Genomic DNA, 15,488 nt, shown 5'->3' with positions numbered 1-15,488 from the left:
CAGCTTGCCCACTTCTTTACAGAGTTACTGGTTTGTCATGTTCCTAAACACGCATCTTACAAAAAAAACAGACTGCAGTAATCTTTTACTACTGACGAGGGGTGTCCCAATCCTATATTGACTAAACTGGCATTGCTGGTCTTCTGATACGCAATATAGATTATTATTAGTTTCTACAAATAAAGTCTTAACAATATCAAATATGTCCCCCTTTCAAGTATAATTCATTACTTTTGAGCCATTACTTATTTTTTTGGCTTGCTCCTTTTCGATTTTAATCAGTACAGCTTGTTAAACATTGAATTCCCCAAAAATATGAGTTAGACTGAAATAAATTTATATAGGATAAACGTTGGTAAAACCACTCGCTATTTTTTTTTTTTTCTTACCAAAATTTTTTTTTAGAAATTATCTCTAGTTTGTGTAGATTTTATACTGTCTGTGCCATCTCCGTTCCGCTCTGAATGGCTAGGGGGCGCTGTCAGTCATCTCAGTGGTCCCTTAATAGGCTACTGTAGTTTCACCGTCAGTCATTTCATTCTGTTCTGACAGATCTCGTTGGCTGAAGCAGCGCTAGAATGCTATCATTCATTTAAATGACTGTCAATAATCAAGAACTGCACTTTCATTTGCCAGCTACAGTGTCTGTCGTTCAAAGCACCTACTTTGAAATTAGCGGGTTAAGGTGTAGGTAAGCGTTTGCTATTATAGGTATATACGGTGACAGTTACTAGTTTGATTTGAAAATGGGGCGCAAGAGGAAAACACTTAATGAATATTGTGCACAATATCCTGACCGACAGCTGAAGTCTCCGCGACAGGACGAAGCGGCCTCATCTGCCTTGCCTTCTTGACACCAGCTGTGCTGCAGGGGGTAGGGTGGGGGGGGGGGGGGGGGCTCTCAGACTCCGAATAATAAGTGCAAGTTAGTTCTGTTCAACTGTCCAATGTTTTGTTCTGTGCATATTTTTCACTTGTAAATGTATGCTATAAAAGTCTGTTTAATACACTTTTATATGCTGCGTTTTCTACGGTTTATTTGAGACAATTTCTAAAGTTGTGTAGGATCTTTATCTTCACACGGTATAGTTCCGCTGTGACCAAACACTATTTCAATTATAATGTTGGTTGGTAACCATGGTTTTGTTTCATGTTGAATATGATCATGAGAATTTTCTCACTGGTATAAAAAGTCTTTTTTTTTTTTCTTTAAGGATAAAGATTGATTTCACCCATTCTCTGCTTGAAATCGAATAGTAGCAAGCCTAGTTATTTTTAATTAAAGCATGACTTAAGTGCACAGGGTGATTCAGTGCACTCACTTCATGAAGGAGACATAGGCCAACTTCTGTATTAGCTCTAATAAGATCGGTATGCAATCTTTATGGATAGCACAGACCCAGTTACAACTTGGATTTTGGTAAGATAAGAAGCTCTTTCACTTACAGTTAAACAGGCGCTGTCAGCCACACATTAAACTGGGGGTCACTCAAAACAGCAAGAAGTTCTAGACAATTTATCTAGCAGAATCTCTTTTAACTGCATATTTGGAGTTCAGGCTGAACTGTATCACTCAGAGATTTTTTTTTTCAGTACTGCTGTGTTCTAGGTGTCAGTTGGTAAGTAATTTTGAATTTGTGGTTGTGGCTGGGGGTTTATGTTACCGACATACTGGTTTTGAGGTGTAACTTACTGAATATTTGAAATAGTGCATGAACAAAATTTTATCTATTTTTTTACAAACAAAGGTTTTATTTTTTACCAAATCATTAGTAAAGCTGTTTCTTGTACACTCATGTATGCTAAATCTTTGACATTCTTTTGAGCCGTTGAGGTTTCTAAGTTATTTCTTAGAAACCCCTATTACAGTATATAAATAACCATTTTATATAAGAAACAAAAATTGGTTCAATATAAAATCCAAAGCTTTCAACACAGAACTGTAATCAAGGTTTACATGAACAATACACTGCATACTAGTGCATTAAGCCTTTTTGAGGCTATTCCAAATTTTGTGTGGTTCAAGGTAACATTGCAATCAAACTTAGATACAAGACTGCTGTAATACCACTGTAATTCCTCATCTCTTTGTTTAAGGTTCTGATCATTCAGCAACCGCTGGTGCTGATATTAGCTTTAAAACTCATTAAAGAAGGAGTTTATTAAAAATAAATTGAGACTGAATGGATGCTAACATGGCTAAAACTGTGATAGGTATGTATTTATTTCTGTGTTTATATATACAGCTGGTAGGACCTTACATTGTTGTGTGTTTTAGAGTTCTAAATAAACTAGTAGGTATACAACAGGTAGAAGGTGACTTTTCCACTTTCTCCCATTAAACTGTTCTGAAAATGCCCCATTATTTAGGTTAAATAGGTTGGATTTATTAACATGTTAAATTACCTTAAATGTCAGGTAAGAGGAAAAGGAAAATATAAAGCAGTTATAATTGCAGGTTGATTGAAGTGTCATGTCTTCATAGCACAGTGATAAACAGGGCCCTACGGAACAAACTGTATTTTTTGGGGGTGCTTTCTCATTAATGTTGCAAAACTATCAATGAATGACTATCAATGAACTTCAGTCAGTGCTGTTTCTCATCAGTTATAGTTGTTATTTTCCTCAAGCAAACATGATACAAAGAAGACTACTCGGCGATCTGATTAAAACATCCAAAATCCTAAAAGGTATAGACAATGTCAACCCAGGGGACTTTTTTGACCTGAAAAAAGAAACAAGGACCAGGGGTCACAAACGGAGATTAGATAAAGGGGTATTCAGAACAGGAAATAAGGGGCATTTTTTTTACACAGAGAATTGTGAGGGTCTGGAACCAACTCCCCAGTAATGTTATTGAAGCTGACACCCTGGGATTCTTCAAAAAGCTGCTTGATGAGATTCTGGGATCAATAAGCTACTAACAACCAAACGAGCAAGATGGGCTGAATGGCCTCCTCTCATTTGTAAACTTTCTTATGTTCTTATGATACAAATTTTCGACTGGAACTTAGAATTGGGGTAAATAGCGGCCTTTTATATGTTGAATTTGGAAGAGATTACGAAGAGTAGTCTGGTATCGACAACACCTACGAAGAAATACATTCATGTCCTGTCTCATTATCACTGCACTGCTGGCCATGACACAGAGGCCAAAATAGCAACAAAGATAACTTTTGTTTACTCTGAAAAACAGACTCGTAACAGGAACAACCAGCTTTTATAAAATACAGAATAAATGTTAGGGAAGCCAACTGCATAACCAAATTGAATCAAGATATGTGAGGGAGAGCACCACCCCTCTATATGTGTGTGTGTTTGATAAACTGCAAAGATTCCCTTTTTAATGTACTTATTAATTGGATACAGGGGTTTCAGGCTGAACTGTTTTGTAGTTTATAAGTTTCCATTAGATCTGCACCGGAGACCTGTTTATGTCACCGTCAATAAATATAAATCTCTGCATCTCTATTTTGACTCCTAGGTGTTGTAGCATTGTTGGTGCTGATGATTGAAGGATTCCAGGCTGACACAGGAACTACAAAGAACTTACAAGAAATTGTTATTGGAAGATGTTATAACTATATAAGGACAATTAATCCAAGTATCGGGTAGATGGATTTAACCAGTTATATTCATAACCTCCCCAGAAAAAAAATATATTATTTTAAAGCTATATATAATATAATGGTAATAATATAAGCCAGAGTATTTAAATAATGTATTAACATTCTAGTCTGTACATGATTAGTTCTCTAACATCGCCTTTGAAAACAAATTGTGATGATGCATCAAAGACAGCAAGAATTAACAAAATTTATGTATTGGTTTACATTTCCTCTAAGGAAGACTGGAGAAACATGAAAAAAAAGTACTGTATAAAAAACACACAATGTCTGTATTTGTCTGTCGATTATAAAAAATACAATACACCAAAACTGTATTTAGGCACATAATTCCATCTAACTTTGTGTTTTCTGTATTTTTAAGCAGGAACGACTGCAATGATATCTGGTTACGTTTTCTGGATGCTTTTCTTGGGAAGGACCCTTGTGATGTCCCAGTTAGGGACTATGATCAGTTGTTCAGTACAGTACAGCAGACCATACCCTGTAATAAGGTGTGATTTACTTTCAGAATGTATATATCTTGCTCACACTTTAATATAAATCTTCTTAATGACTATATCTCAACAACTGGGGGGATTCAATCAAGAAATACAGCACCACTTGTTCTATGGCACAATTCCGTTCTACAGAGCAATTTAATCAAACTTCCAGTCTTACTGTAGGAGGACAGGCTCTAACACACCAATCTCTCCAAACTCATGCTTACATTAAATAAACCATTCATTTAAACCTCATATGTTATACGACAGCAACATTTAATTGAATTTTGTCATAGAAAAAGAGAAATAATACAGGTCTTGTATTTTTTTTTTGTATTGAATCCTTCCCAAATTACAATAGGAGACACTTTGGGGTTTACAGCAAGAGACTTGGTTTCAACTAAGAGTCTGTTTGTTAAACTGTCTGATGCAAGGGTATTCTACTTGAACTGTTACCCTGTTTAAAACCAAGTCCCACTGGGAATGAGAGGTTGAATCTCAGGCAATGTTGGGACTGCAATCACGCGGCTGGACAATCCAGTGAGAATAAATAATTGTTAGTCAACGGGCTGGTCTTAAAGGAATCCTGTTATTTAGAAGAGTATTGCTACATTCAGCTTTGAGAACTGTTCTCACAAGTGCTGGTAACATGCACAGCTTTGATATTCATTCATAATAGAAACTCTTGGTAAAAAGTTACAGGGTATTGCTGGATTTGCTAATGCTTAATTAGCCTCATTGGCAGGTCACTCTTTATATAAGGACTGCATTTTGGGATAATTAATATTTAAAAAAAATAATGAATTGAAAACCCAGTTATAAAAGTACTGTGCTTTAAATCAAAATGCTCTTGTACTGTAGGGTGCAGATGTATTTGAGAAATTAGGAAAACAGGATGCATTTGTAAGTCTGTAAGGGTATAATAGGTTAATAGCTGGTTGGCTGCTCAATTATAGAGAATGTGACTGATTTCCCCACAACAGGGTAGTGAGAGTGAAATAAACAAATACTGTAGCATCAATCCTGGTCTTTGTTGTCATCATCCACATTAACTTTGGCTGCTCATTAAATCTAATTATTTGAATTACTGATGCGGTCACAGGCCATTCACATTATAGAAACAACAGGTAAAAAGGTAACTATTTTAAATACAAAAAATAGTGAAATGCCAACTAAAATACATAGGTCTGTCATTATTTTAAAATAATTTTAGAATTATATTTAATTGTTGCAATTGACTGGAGTAATCTCTACTGTTAATGTCTTACTGTATAATACACAAACATGCTTGCTTGACAATATCAGCATGTCAATTATGGATGTATTGTATTTTCTTAGGTACTGCTCTGGAGCAAGACACGTGACATTGTTCAGAGTTACTCTGCAGTTACTCACCGTTTTATGACTTTGGATGACACCTTCATTGGTTATTTGTTTAATGCCTTGACTTGGTGTGGTGAAAAAAGCAAAAGAGGTTAGCTTTGTTATTGTTTTTTCTAATCAATAATTATTCCATACAAATACACAGACAGTCTACTGTAGCTGTTTTTTCTAAGTATTCTTTCCCATCTTATGTACATTCCATTTTTATAGCATTTGTGTTTTGCTTGCATGCATAATGGGCCTGGTCTTCCAGTTGTTCGTGTCAAACGTTTACTTTGTAATGGGTAGTTTGTCTGCAAGATAACATGTGTTTCTTTAGAACTCGATTATAATTCCTGCCCTGATTGGTCAACATGTGAAAATCAGCCAGTCGCTTCATTTTGGAAAAAAGCTTCAGAATACGTAAGTATACCATTGTCTTCATAAGAATTTTGATGGGGCTGAACCTAATGCATTGACCCTCTAAAACCTAAAGGTAGTGCCTTTCCATCAGTCTCTGCGAGATGCAGAATTCATAGGGCTGATTACAACCAAGTGTGGCAAAGTGGTTTGCAGTGCGCAGGTGTAGTGTTGATGTGATTACGTAACAGAAGACAAACAACAAAGTTCATGGTCCAAACAATATGTTTATTTGTAATCCTGGTCTGGCGACCACAAAGAATAATCCCAGGCAATACACAGCAATGTGTATTGCACTGTTCCAATACAACGGGTTGAAGTCCCGAAATAATAAAACACAGTTTGTAAATAATAAACACAGTAGAACACACACAAAAAACACATATTCACAAGTCCAGAGTAATTATTATTGTGCTTGTGGTGTAATACAATTTATTACTAGTGGTGCAGTGTTGCCCGGTTTTTGCGTTGGCCTGTAGCGACAACTTCAGATCGTGTTAGCTGTCAAATAATAACAAACGAGTAGATTTTTAGACAAAACAAAACTCAACACTCACGGTAATTTTACTCTCGTCTTTCACTCTTAACCATTACAAAGGACCAGATCACCTAGCCACGTCCCATTTTGTATCTTCAGTCACGCCCCCTTGGATAGCGAGTGCAATCGTTTCTCCTCCAATCCGCGGTTGCCACATCGCTTTCCCTCTGGAGCGATGACTTTTAATGTACCGCAGCTGTGCCCCCTTTCTAGATGGCCAACTTCCACCTAACCCTGGGAATGAATTATCAGGCCATCCAGTCCAGGGCACTCTGTTCCCTTTACACAACGCCCTCACAGGTGGGGAGGGAGATTTATCACCAAGACTCATTCTGTCTCTGTCACACCAAGTCATATGAAAACATAGGTATGAGAGAGGAGGGGAGAATACATTTGTTTTGGCCCATAAATGCATGTATTTCTTAATATTATGTAGTCAATAAGTTAATGGCAACAATTATGGCATTAATGGCTTCTGAGGAATAATATTACATACTGTAAGGGCTGAATACTGTATCATTAACTCATATTTACTGTTTCTCAGTTTGCTGAATCAGCCTGTGGGGATGTCACAGTGATGTTGAATGGATCAATTTACAATGCATTCAGCAATACAAGGTACATAGTTGTTTTGTCTATTCCTTTATCTGATGCCTGCATAGCTATTTCTAACATACAGGACAATATTCACAAAGCCTTTTACCACCACGCTAAGTTTGCACCTCTTTTCTTATAAATTAAAAACAAACTGTTATAGAACTAGTAGGAAACAACTAAGGTGCACATAGGGTTGCTTAATTTAACTTTTTAAAAAAAACTTAAGAATTTAAGAAAAAAAACTGTTGTGTTCATTAAGAAAAAAAAAACAAACAAAAAAAAAACATTCTTTGTGAATATGGCCCATAGTGTACAGCAGGAGTTCCCAAACTGTGGTCTGTGGCACAGACACAGTCCCGGGTGGGAGCAATGACATTCTATGTATTTCTTTTCTATTAATAGTAAAAAGCAGGCGTCGGTGGCAGCTGTAACTGTAGCAAAATATAGTGTAGCAAGGGAGTACTGGCGGACTGTCAATCAAAGTAGAAATTCACAAATCAGAGCTAAGAGATTGCCTGCTTGTAGGCGGGATGTAAAGCGAGAGCTCTGCCAAAGGTCGTGTAAAATTACAATATGTTAAATCCGCTACCAAAGAATAAGTTTTGCAAAGTATAAAAAAAAAAATAAGCCAGCTACAGGAGTTTGAATGCATTTGTACCGTGGGCTCAGTTTTGAGGTGCTGGAATGTGTTTTTTCTTTTGTAGAAATGTTTTCATACTAATTTTTGTACTTGATAACATTCATTTAAAAATTCAATTGATGCCTATGATGAAAAGGTTTTTGTGACTAAAGTAGTGATGACAGATTATCACTTTTACATGTCGATTCGATATTTGAAAACAATCCCGATTACAATTATCGATTATTCTAATAACATCATTCTTAGGGGCAAAAAGTCACAAAAAGGCTCCTGATTAAATGTTTTTTTTTTGTATTATTATTTCTAATTAAAAATTACAAAAAAGTTCAATAACTTTTTTCAACAGCACTTGCAAACCTACAAAACATACAGTAAGCATTATATTGAAGTCACTACTAAAGCAGCATAACCAATATATAAACAATACCACTTCACAGAAACCATTTTTAAATAAAGAAAAGCACACACACACACTCTGACAATGCACTCTCTTGCTCTCAACTGCCTGCTCTTTTGAATCCCATACATTTTTCCCTGTCCTTCTTTAAACGGTGATATTATTTGCTGTCCTTACAAAGGTACCACCAAATGTTCCTGTCAGGACATTGCACTCTGATTGGTTATCATATTATTGTTACTAAAACAATGAATAATCCTCTCCCAACACCTAAAGTAGTTCATGTTTGGCAGTGAATAAACATTTTTGTTACTTTAAAAAAGTGACCGGAGGTGCTGACTTCCTCAGTTGTCTTGACAGGAACATTTCGTGGTAACTTTGTAGGCACTGCATATTATTTAATATTACGTGCCTATACGTGGTGACTCGTTTTATGCGTAAAATTACGCAGGCGCGTAATTGCGTAATTCCCTGGGGTGTAACTGAAGTTGGTAATGCTGCATAACAGAAAATAATAATAATAATAATAATAATAATAATAATAATAATAATAATAATAATACATGGCTGGAAGTTTATTAACTCATTAAATGAAACGTAATACAAGAAATAGTCATTTGAAACCATTTTTTTAAACTTATTTTTTTATGTAATTTATTTACCTGCCTCGTTGACTAAACTAAAATGAGAAACCTGGAAAAAGAAACAAGGACCAGGGGTCACAAATGGGGATTAGGTAAAGGGGCATTCAGAACAGAAAATAGGAGGCACGTTTTTACACAGAGAATTGTGAGGATCTGGAACCAACTCCCCAGTAATGTTGTTGAAGCCGACACCCTGGGATCCTTCAAGAAGCTGCTTGATGAGATTCTGGGATGAATAAGCTACTACAACCAAACGAGCAAGATGGGCCGAATGGCCTCCTCTTGTTTGTAAGCATTCTTATGTTTGTTTTCAAGGGTGAGTGATCTGACATGGACTGACCCTATATTTATATAATTTAATAACCACTGCTTTTCTCTTGCAGAATGAAACGTCATTAATAAGGTGACTGATTATTGTGTAAAGAAAAAAATATATATTTATTAACTTACAGTATTTAAACACTCGCCCACCACCTTTCTCTGACAAGTATTTATAACAAACAGTTCTGACACTACGCTACGCTCCCTGTATGTTTTTGTTTGTGACGCCGTTCTGTATGCATTATGGGAGCTCAACAGGAGGAGGGTGGGTCTCGAGGTTCCCTTGGACTACAGATCCCAGAGGGAGAGCAGCTTCAGTGGTTGCCTGAAGCGAACCGCTGGAATCCAAGGTGACTGGGATGCGGAAGTAACTTTTATGATAAGTGACCATAAAGAAGACATGAAGTTTTATAGTATAATAATCGGTCGAAATTGTGCAGGTTATTAATCGTTCGAAGTCGGTTTCGGTGTTTAATTTAATAATCGGAAATTAACCGTATTTGAGTAATCGCTCTTTTAACATTTAAATATTGAGTACTTTGATATATGTTTCAATATTAACTAAATCAAGTTATTAATCAAACTGTTACGTACTGGTAATTGATTTATTAAAATGTTTGGATATACTGCTATTTTATTGATTACTGGCTCGTTCACAGTCATCTTAAAATAACGCTAGAATATGTTTTGTTGGAAAAAAAACGTTTTTTGACTGATTCAGATTTCCCTGCAGGTGGATTTATTTTCATAAGTTTTTTTTTTTTAATTAAGTGGCACAGCTGCGGTCCGATTTTGCAAGTTCTGTTTAGTTGCACAGAGTCGTGCCAAAAAAAGGAACTTATGCAAGACTCTCGTTTCCCTCTGTATTGTGCACATTCCTCTTTGTTTGTGCATGACAGTTCAGAGTAAGAGGTAACGGCTGGACGTTTTAGTTAGTGTTCAGAAATTAGGATTTAGGGGCTACCGAGTGGCGCATCCAGTAAAGGCGCTCCACGTGGAGTGCAGGATGCGCTCCATAGTCTGGATGTCGCGAGTTCAAGTCCAGGCTATTCCACAGCTGATTGTGCGCCACCGCCCCCTGGGACGGGAGCTCCCAGAGGGCGGCGCACAATTGGCTGAGCGTCGCCCGGGGGGAGGGAGGGTTAGGTCGGTCAGGGTATCCTCGGCTCACCGCGCACCAGCGACCCCTGTAGTCTGGCCGGGCGCCTGCGGGCTTGCCTGTAAGCTGCCCAGAGCTGCATTGTCCTCCGACGCTGTAGCTCTGAGGCGGCTGCACGGTGAGTTCGCAGTGTGTAAAGAAGCGGGCGGCTGACGGCACATGCTTCGGAGGACAGTGTGTGTACATCTTTCTTGTTTGATGTACAAGAAAAATAACTGCATTTCTAAAATTTTCAGTTATACAAAGGTGCGTAATTTAAAGGTTTGATAAAAACATCTGTTCATTTTTTTATTCTCACTCTGTGCATATTCTATGTGATTTCCATCTTAAACAATATTTATTCAAATGAATAAAGGACAGTTTAGATTAGGTTTATTTATAATGTTACAGGTTTAAACATATGAAATGTATTTAATTTGATATTTTGAATTTTCCCAAGGAGTGCTAATAGTGGTCCGCAGTGCCCAATGCAGTTTAACAGGTGGCCTCAGGTAAAAAAAAAGTTTGGGAATCCCTGCGCTATAGTATCCAATTCAAGCACAACTTACTACATTCATTTTGCTACAACCATACCCCTAAAAGTATATATATATTTTTTTTATGATATAAGTGTTTTATTTGATATACCTGGCCTAATGAAAATAATTATCATTAACAGTTGAAAATTAAGAGTCCTGAAGAAATAACAATTAGGTTCTTACTGTATTTTTCCCCCTAAAGTATGCTTAGAAGTGTTGAAGTCCAGCATCTTGATCCAAGGAAAGTCAATCAAGTTGACATCATGGTAATTAACAGCTTACGAGGACCAATCAGGTAAGTCGAATGTGTGATTATTATGGGCTAGCTGCTACAGCACAACACAGTACATGAATAGGTATATTTTATTGTATTGACATCTTTATTAGCAATATTTCAGTATCACACAGTGTATTGGGATGTGTTGTGTTGGTCTAAATTAAATACATCCTTTATAAAAGTTTATAAAAAAAAAAACATAGGAAAGTGTAATAAAGCACAGTAAAGGTATGTTGTATAGGTTAAGCATTGTACAGCCCATATAGGCATGGTGAAGTATCAAGCATTGAAAAACATGGCAAGCCATGGTAAATGCTGTGTATAACCATGGGGAAATATTTGTTAACAAGCTTCCAGTTAATTATTATTACAAAAACCTGTGATCAATTATTGGGTCCAGCAGGGGAATCGTTTCCGCAGTGACAATCGCTGTCATCAATTCAATAATCAATGGAAATTAATAACCAACACACAGTGAAATCCAAATTCACTCGATAAAAATGAAGTCGACACAATAAACAACAAAAAAAGAAACGTGCAATAAAAAATAATATGTGTAAAAGCACTGCTTACATCATTAGTGTGTCATTTATTATACATAGCAGAAGATAACCTTAGTAAATAAAAGGCAGAAGTCTATACAAATCTTATTTCCTTATATTAAGGGAGTCCTGTAACAGTGGGTCCATCGTTGAGTTAATACAGATCCTAAAACACCAGGGTTTCCGTTGGACTTGTACTGACAATGACAAGTAAGTGCTGTTTTAGTCTTTTGCTCAGATTTGCAAATAATTTGGTAGAGTACAATCAGCAGCACAATTAACATGAGCTTCCCACCTTTTTTTTCTCCAACAGGAGTCTAATAATCTTACAATGTGTTCGAGATCCAAACCATCCATCCTGCAAAATCTGCAACAACAGTATGCGCTGCTGAATACGATTCTTAAAAAATAAAAAGCAGGTCCTCTGTTCATGCTATTTTAAACGATTGGTTATTGTCCATGTATTTAACTTGGCTGCCAAATGAGCCTAACTTGTTATTTATTCATACGTTTTGTCAGGTTTTGTATATTCAGTAAGCATTTACTCCAGGTATGTTTGTACTGTTTTTTACTGTGTTCTAATAATACTTAATACGCCATTTTACCAAATAACATTACAAACATTATTAATAAGTTGTAAATGTCATCATTACAGTGAAAATATATACGTGTATTTCAGTAATTCCAGAAGTTGTGTGGAAATATTTATTTTTACTGTTTCATTGGCCTACATACCATATTAACTTATTCTTTTATTTAGTGTGTCCAATTATTATTTTACCCCCAATTTTCTCCCAATTTGAAATGCCCAATTGCTTTTCCCCTCACCGCAACAATTCCCCATACGGCTCAGGAGACCTGGTTCACAGCACAAAGGAATATCCACTAGCAACTGTCTTCAAGGTATCAAAGGATTCTAAAAGACTAGGTTTAGGGTTGGCGTTGGTTAAGGTTAGGGTCATGGCGGGTGGATGTTGGAGAGGGGCAGAGCTCAGGAAGTGAAAGGGGAGGTCTGGACAAATGCCCTAAAATCCGATGCCCGGAGGACAGTTTCTAGTGAATATTCCTTTCTGCTGCACCCGGCTTCCTTTGGATGAGAGTTTTATCCCCTCAGTGGGCGGGACCGAGTGCATCATCCCAGGAAGGGGCCTACCGGCAACTCTGGTATAGAGAGCTCAGCAATACCTATCCAATGGGCAGGCATATCCCATACGTAATGTCATTGGTGGTCGTCTTCTCTTTCAGGGAACCAGGGTTACGGAAGTAACCTAATGTTTTGATAGACCAAGGCTGACTCAGAAATATGTCCAGGTTTGGAAAAAATGGCAGACCTTCCCTGAGTACTACTTCCTAAATATGAACATGTTACATTACACTAAATTAACAGATCAAGCTTATTCATACTTGCCAACATTTGGAAACTGGACGCTCATCATATTCATGGGAGGGGTCATACACAAAAATCACTCTCATATAATAATAGATGTATCCCCTCAACTCAACACCCCATGACCAGCATGACAGTAAACATAGACACAATTAAGTGTTCTCACCTTTGTATATCGGTAAGTTAGTGATCAGCAGATGTGTCAGCCGCACGAAGAGCACAGTGTGTGGTTTTCACTAACTCTACTGTGCAGAATAAGTTTTTTTTTTCTATGTGTAAATATCGGGACACGGGACATTTGCTAGGAAATTGGGACTGTCCCGACCATATAGGGGCTGTTGGCATGTATGCTTATTATGATAGTTTGCAAAATTAGATGAAAACATTCAATACAAATCGGGATAATACATAATCATTATTTACAAAATCTTGTTTATCTTGTTATTTGTTATAAAAACTGTAACTTTACTGCTATACTACTTGCAAACTACGTGGCGTGAAAGCTACCGCGCCTGCACTGCAACCTGCATTAGAAGTATGTCTTGGGTTTGATTCCCACACAGGGAATTAAATGTAAACTTTTATTTGTGTAACAAACACATTTTTTTATGTGAAAAAAATGTAGTTGATATGAATGACACTTTCATTGAACATACATACTTTTGCACACATAACTAACATACATACAGACGTGCTCAAATTTGTTGGTACCCCTCCACAAAAAACGAAGAATGGACAATTTTCTCTGAAATAACTTAAAACTGACAAAAGTAATTGGCATCCACCATTGTTTATTCCATATTTAATAGAAATCAGACTTTGCTTTTGATTTTTTATTCAACATAATATTGTAAATAATAAAACAAATGAAAATGGCATGGACAAAAATGATGGACCGCTAACCTAATATTTTGTTGCACAACCTTTAGAGGCAATCACTGCAATCAAACATTTTCTGTAGCTCTCAATGAGACTTCTGCACCTGTTAACAGGTAGTTTGGCCCACTCTTCCTGAGCAAACTGCTCCAGCTGTCTCAGGTTTGGTGGGTGCCTTCTCCAGACTGCAAGTTTTAGCTCTTTCCATAGATGTTCGATAGGATTCAGATCAGGACTCATAGAAGGCCACTTCAGAATAGTCCAATGTTTTGTTCTTATCCATTCTTGGGTGCTTTTAGCTGTGTATTTTGGGTCATTATCCTGGTGGAGGACCCATGACCTGCGACTGAGACAGAGCTTTCTGACACTGGGCAGTACGCTTCGCTCCAGAATGCCTTGATAGTCTTGAGATTTCATTGTGCCCTGCACAGATTCAAGGCACCCTGTGCCAGGCGCAGCAAAGCAGCCCCAAAACATAACCAAGCCTCCTCCATGTTTCACTGTAGGTATGGTGTTCTTTTCTTTGAAAGCTTCATTTTTTCATCTGTGAACATAGAGCTGATGTGACTTGCCAAAAAGCTCCAGTTTTGACTCATCTGTCCAAAGGACATTCTCCCAGAAGGATTGTGGCTTGTCAATATGCATTTTAGCAAATTCCAGTCTGGCTTTTTTATGTTTTTCTTTCAAAAGTGGAGTCCTTCTGGGTCTTCTTTCATGGAGCCCACTTTCACTCAAAAAGCGACGGATGGTGCGATCAGAAACTGACGTACCTTCACCTTGGAGTTCAGCTTGTATCTCTTTGGCAGTTATCCTTGGTTCTTTTTCTACCATTCGCACTATCCTTCTGTTCACTCTGGGGTCGATTTTCCTCTTGTGGCCGCGCCCAGGGAGGTTGGCTACAGTTCCATGGACCTTAAACTTCTTAATAATATTTGCAACTGTTGTCACAGGAACATCAAGCTGCTTGGAGATTTCCTTGTAGCCTTTACCTTTACCATGCTTGTCTATTATTTTCTTTCTGATCTCCTCAGACAACTCTCTCCTTTGCTTTCTCTGGTCCATGTTCAGTGTGATGCACACAATGATACCAAACAGCACAGTGACTACTTTTCTCCATTTAAATACGCTGAATGACTTATTACAAGATTGGAGACATGTGTGATACTAATTAAAGAAACTAAATAGTTTGAAATATCACTATAATCCAATTATTTATTATGTTTTCTAAGGGGTACCAACAAATGTGTCCAGGCCATTTTAGAATATCTTTGTAGAATAAGCAATAATTCATCTCTTTTCACAGCTTCTTTGCTTTATTCTATGACATAGCAAAGGCATGCAAGTATACATGATAAAATAGCTTTTAATTTCATCACTTTTCAGGAGGAATGAAGCATTATTTCAATGAGCTGTAAGGGTACCAACAAATTTGAGCACATCTGTATATATTATTGATAGTTTCTATTGTATACTGTTGATGAAGTAATATGAAATCATGATCACATCTGGATATGTCAATTGCATTATGCTGAATCAATTATTGTATTTATTACTTCTGATTGGGATGGGATCTGCCAGGCAGAATACCAAAAGGAAAATATAAACTAGACAACACTACTATGTCGGGCAATGAACATTGTTTTATTAAATGCAGGTGGTAAACTATACTTAACAAGCAGGGCAGATCTAGAATGCACAGTCA

General features: G+C 37.1%; 1 protein-coding gene across 3 annotated transcripts; it reads left to right on the top strand.

The window, feature by feature from the left end:
* Positions 1-986: 986 nt before the first annotated feature.
* LOC117421349 (ADP-ribosyl cyclase/cyclic ADP-ribose hydrolase 1-like) lies at positions 987-12,205 on the top strand. Of its 3 annotated transcripts, none has more exons than XM_059035551.1 (10): positions 987-1,619; positions 2,098-2,214; positions 3,485-3,611; positions 3,994-4,120; positions 5,447-5,582; positions 5,811-5,893; positions 6,973-7,046; positions 10,907-10,999; positions 11,647-11,733; positions 11,837-12,205. In XM_059035551.1, exons 2-10 carry the CDS (start codon positions 2,184-2,186, stop codon positions 11,913-11,915), a joined length of 837 nt encoding a protein of 278 aa, XP_058891534.1. In that variant the 5' UTR covers positions 987-1,619; positions 2,098-2,183; the 3' UTR covers positions 11,916-12,205. The 3 variants fall into 3 exon arrangements, with proteins under 3 accessions (XP_058891534.1, XP_058891526.1, XP_058891536.1); XM_059035543.1 differs by having other exon boundaries at positions 988-1,619; positions 3,991-4,120; XM_059035553.1 differs by lacking the exon at positions 2,098-2,214 and having other exon boundaries at positions 988-1,619; positions 3,991-4,120.
* Positions 12,206-15,488: the final 3,283 nt, after the last annotated feature.

The sequence above is a fragment of the Acipenser ruthenus genome, chromosome 1, assembly GCF_902713425.1.
Source record: "Acipenser ruthenus chromosome 1, fAciRut3.2 maternal haplotype, whole genome shotgun sequence".
Taxonomy (NCBI): Eukaryota; Metazoa; Chordata; class Actinopteri; order Acipenseriformes; family Acipenseridae; genus Acipenser; species Acipenser ruthenus.
The sequence above is the reverse complement of the archived record's forward strand: the minus strand, read 5'-3'. Positions and strand labels throughout refer to the sequence as shown.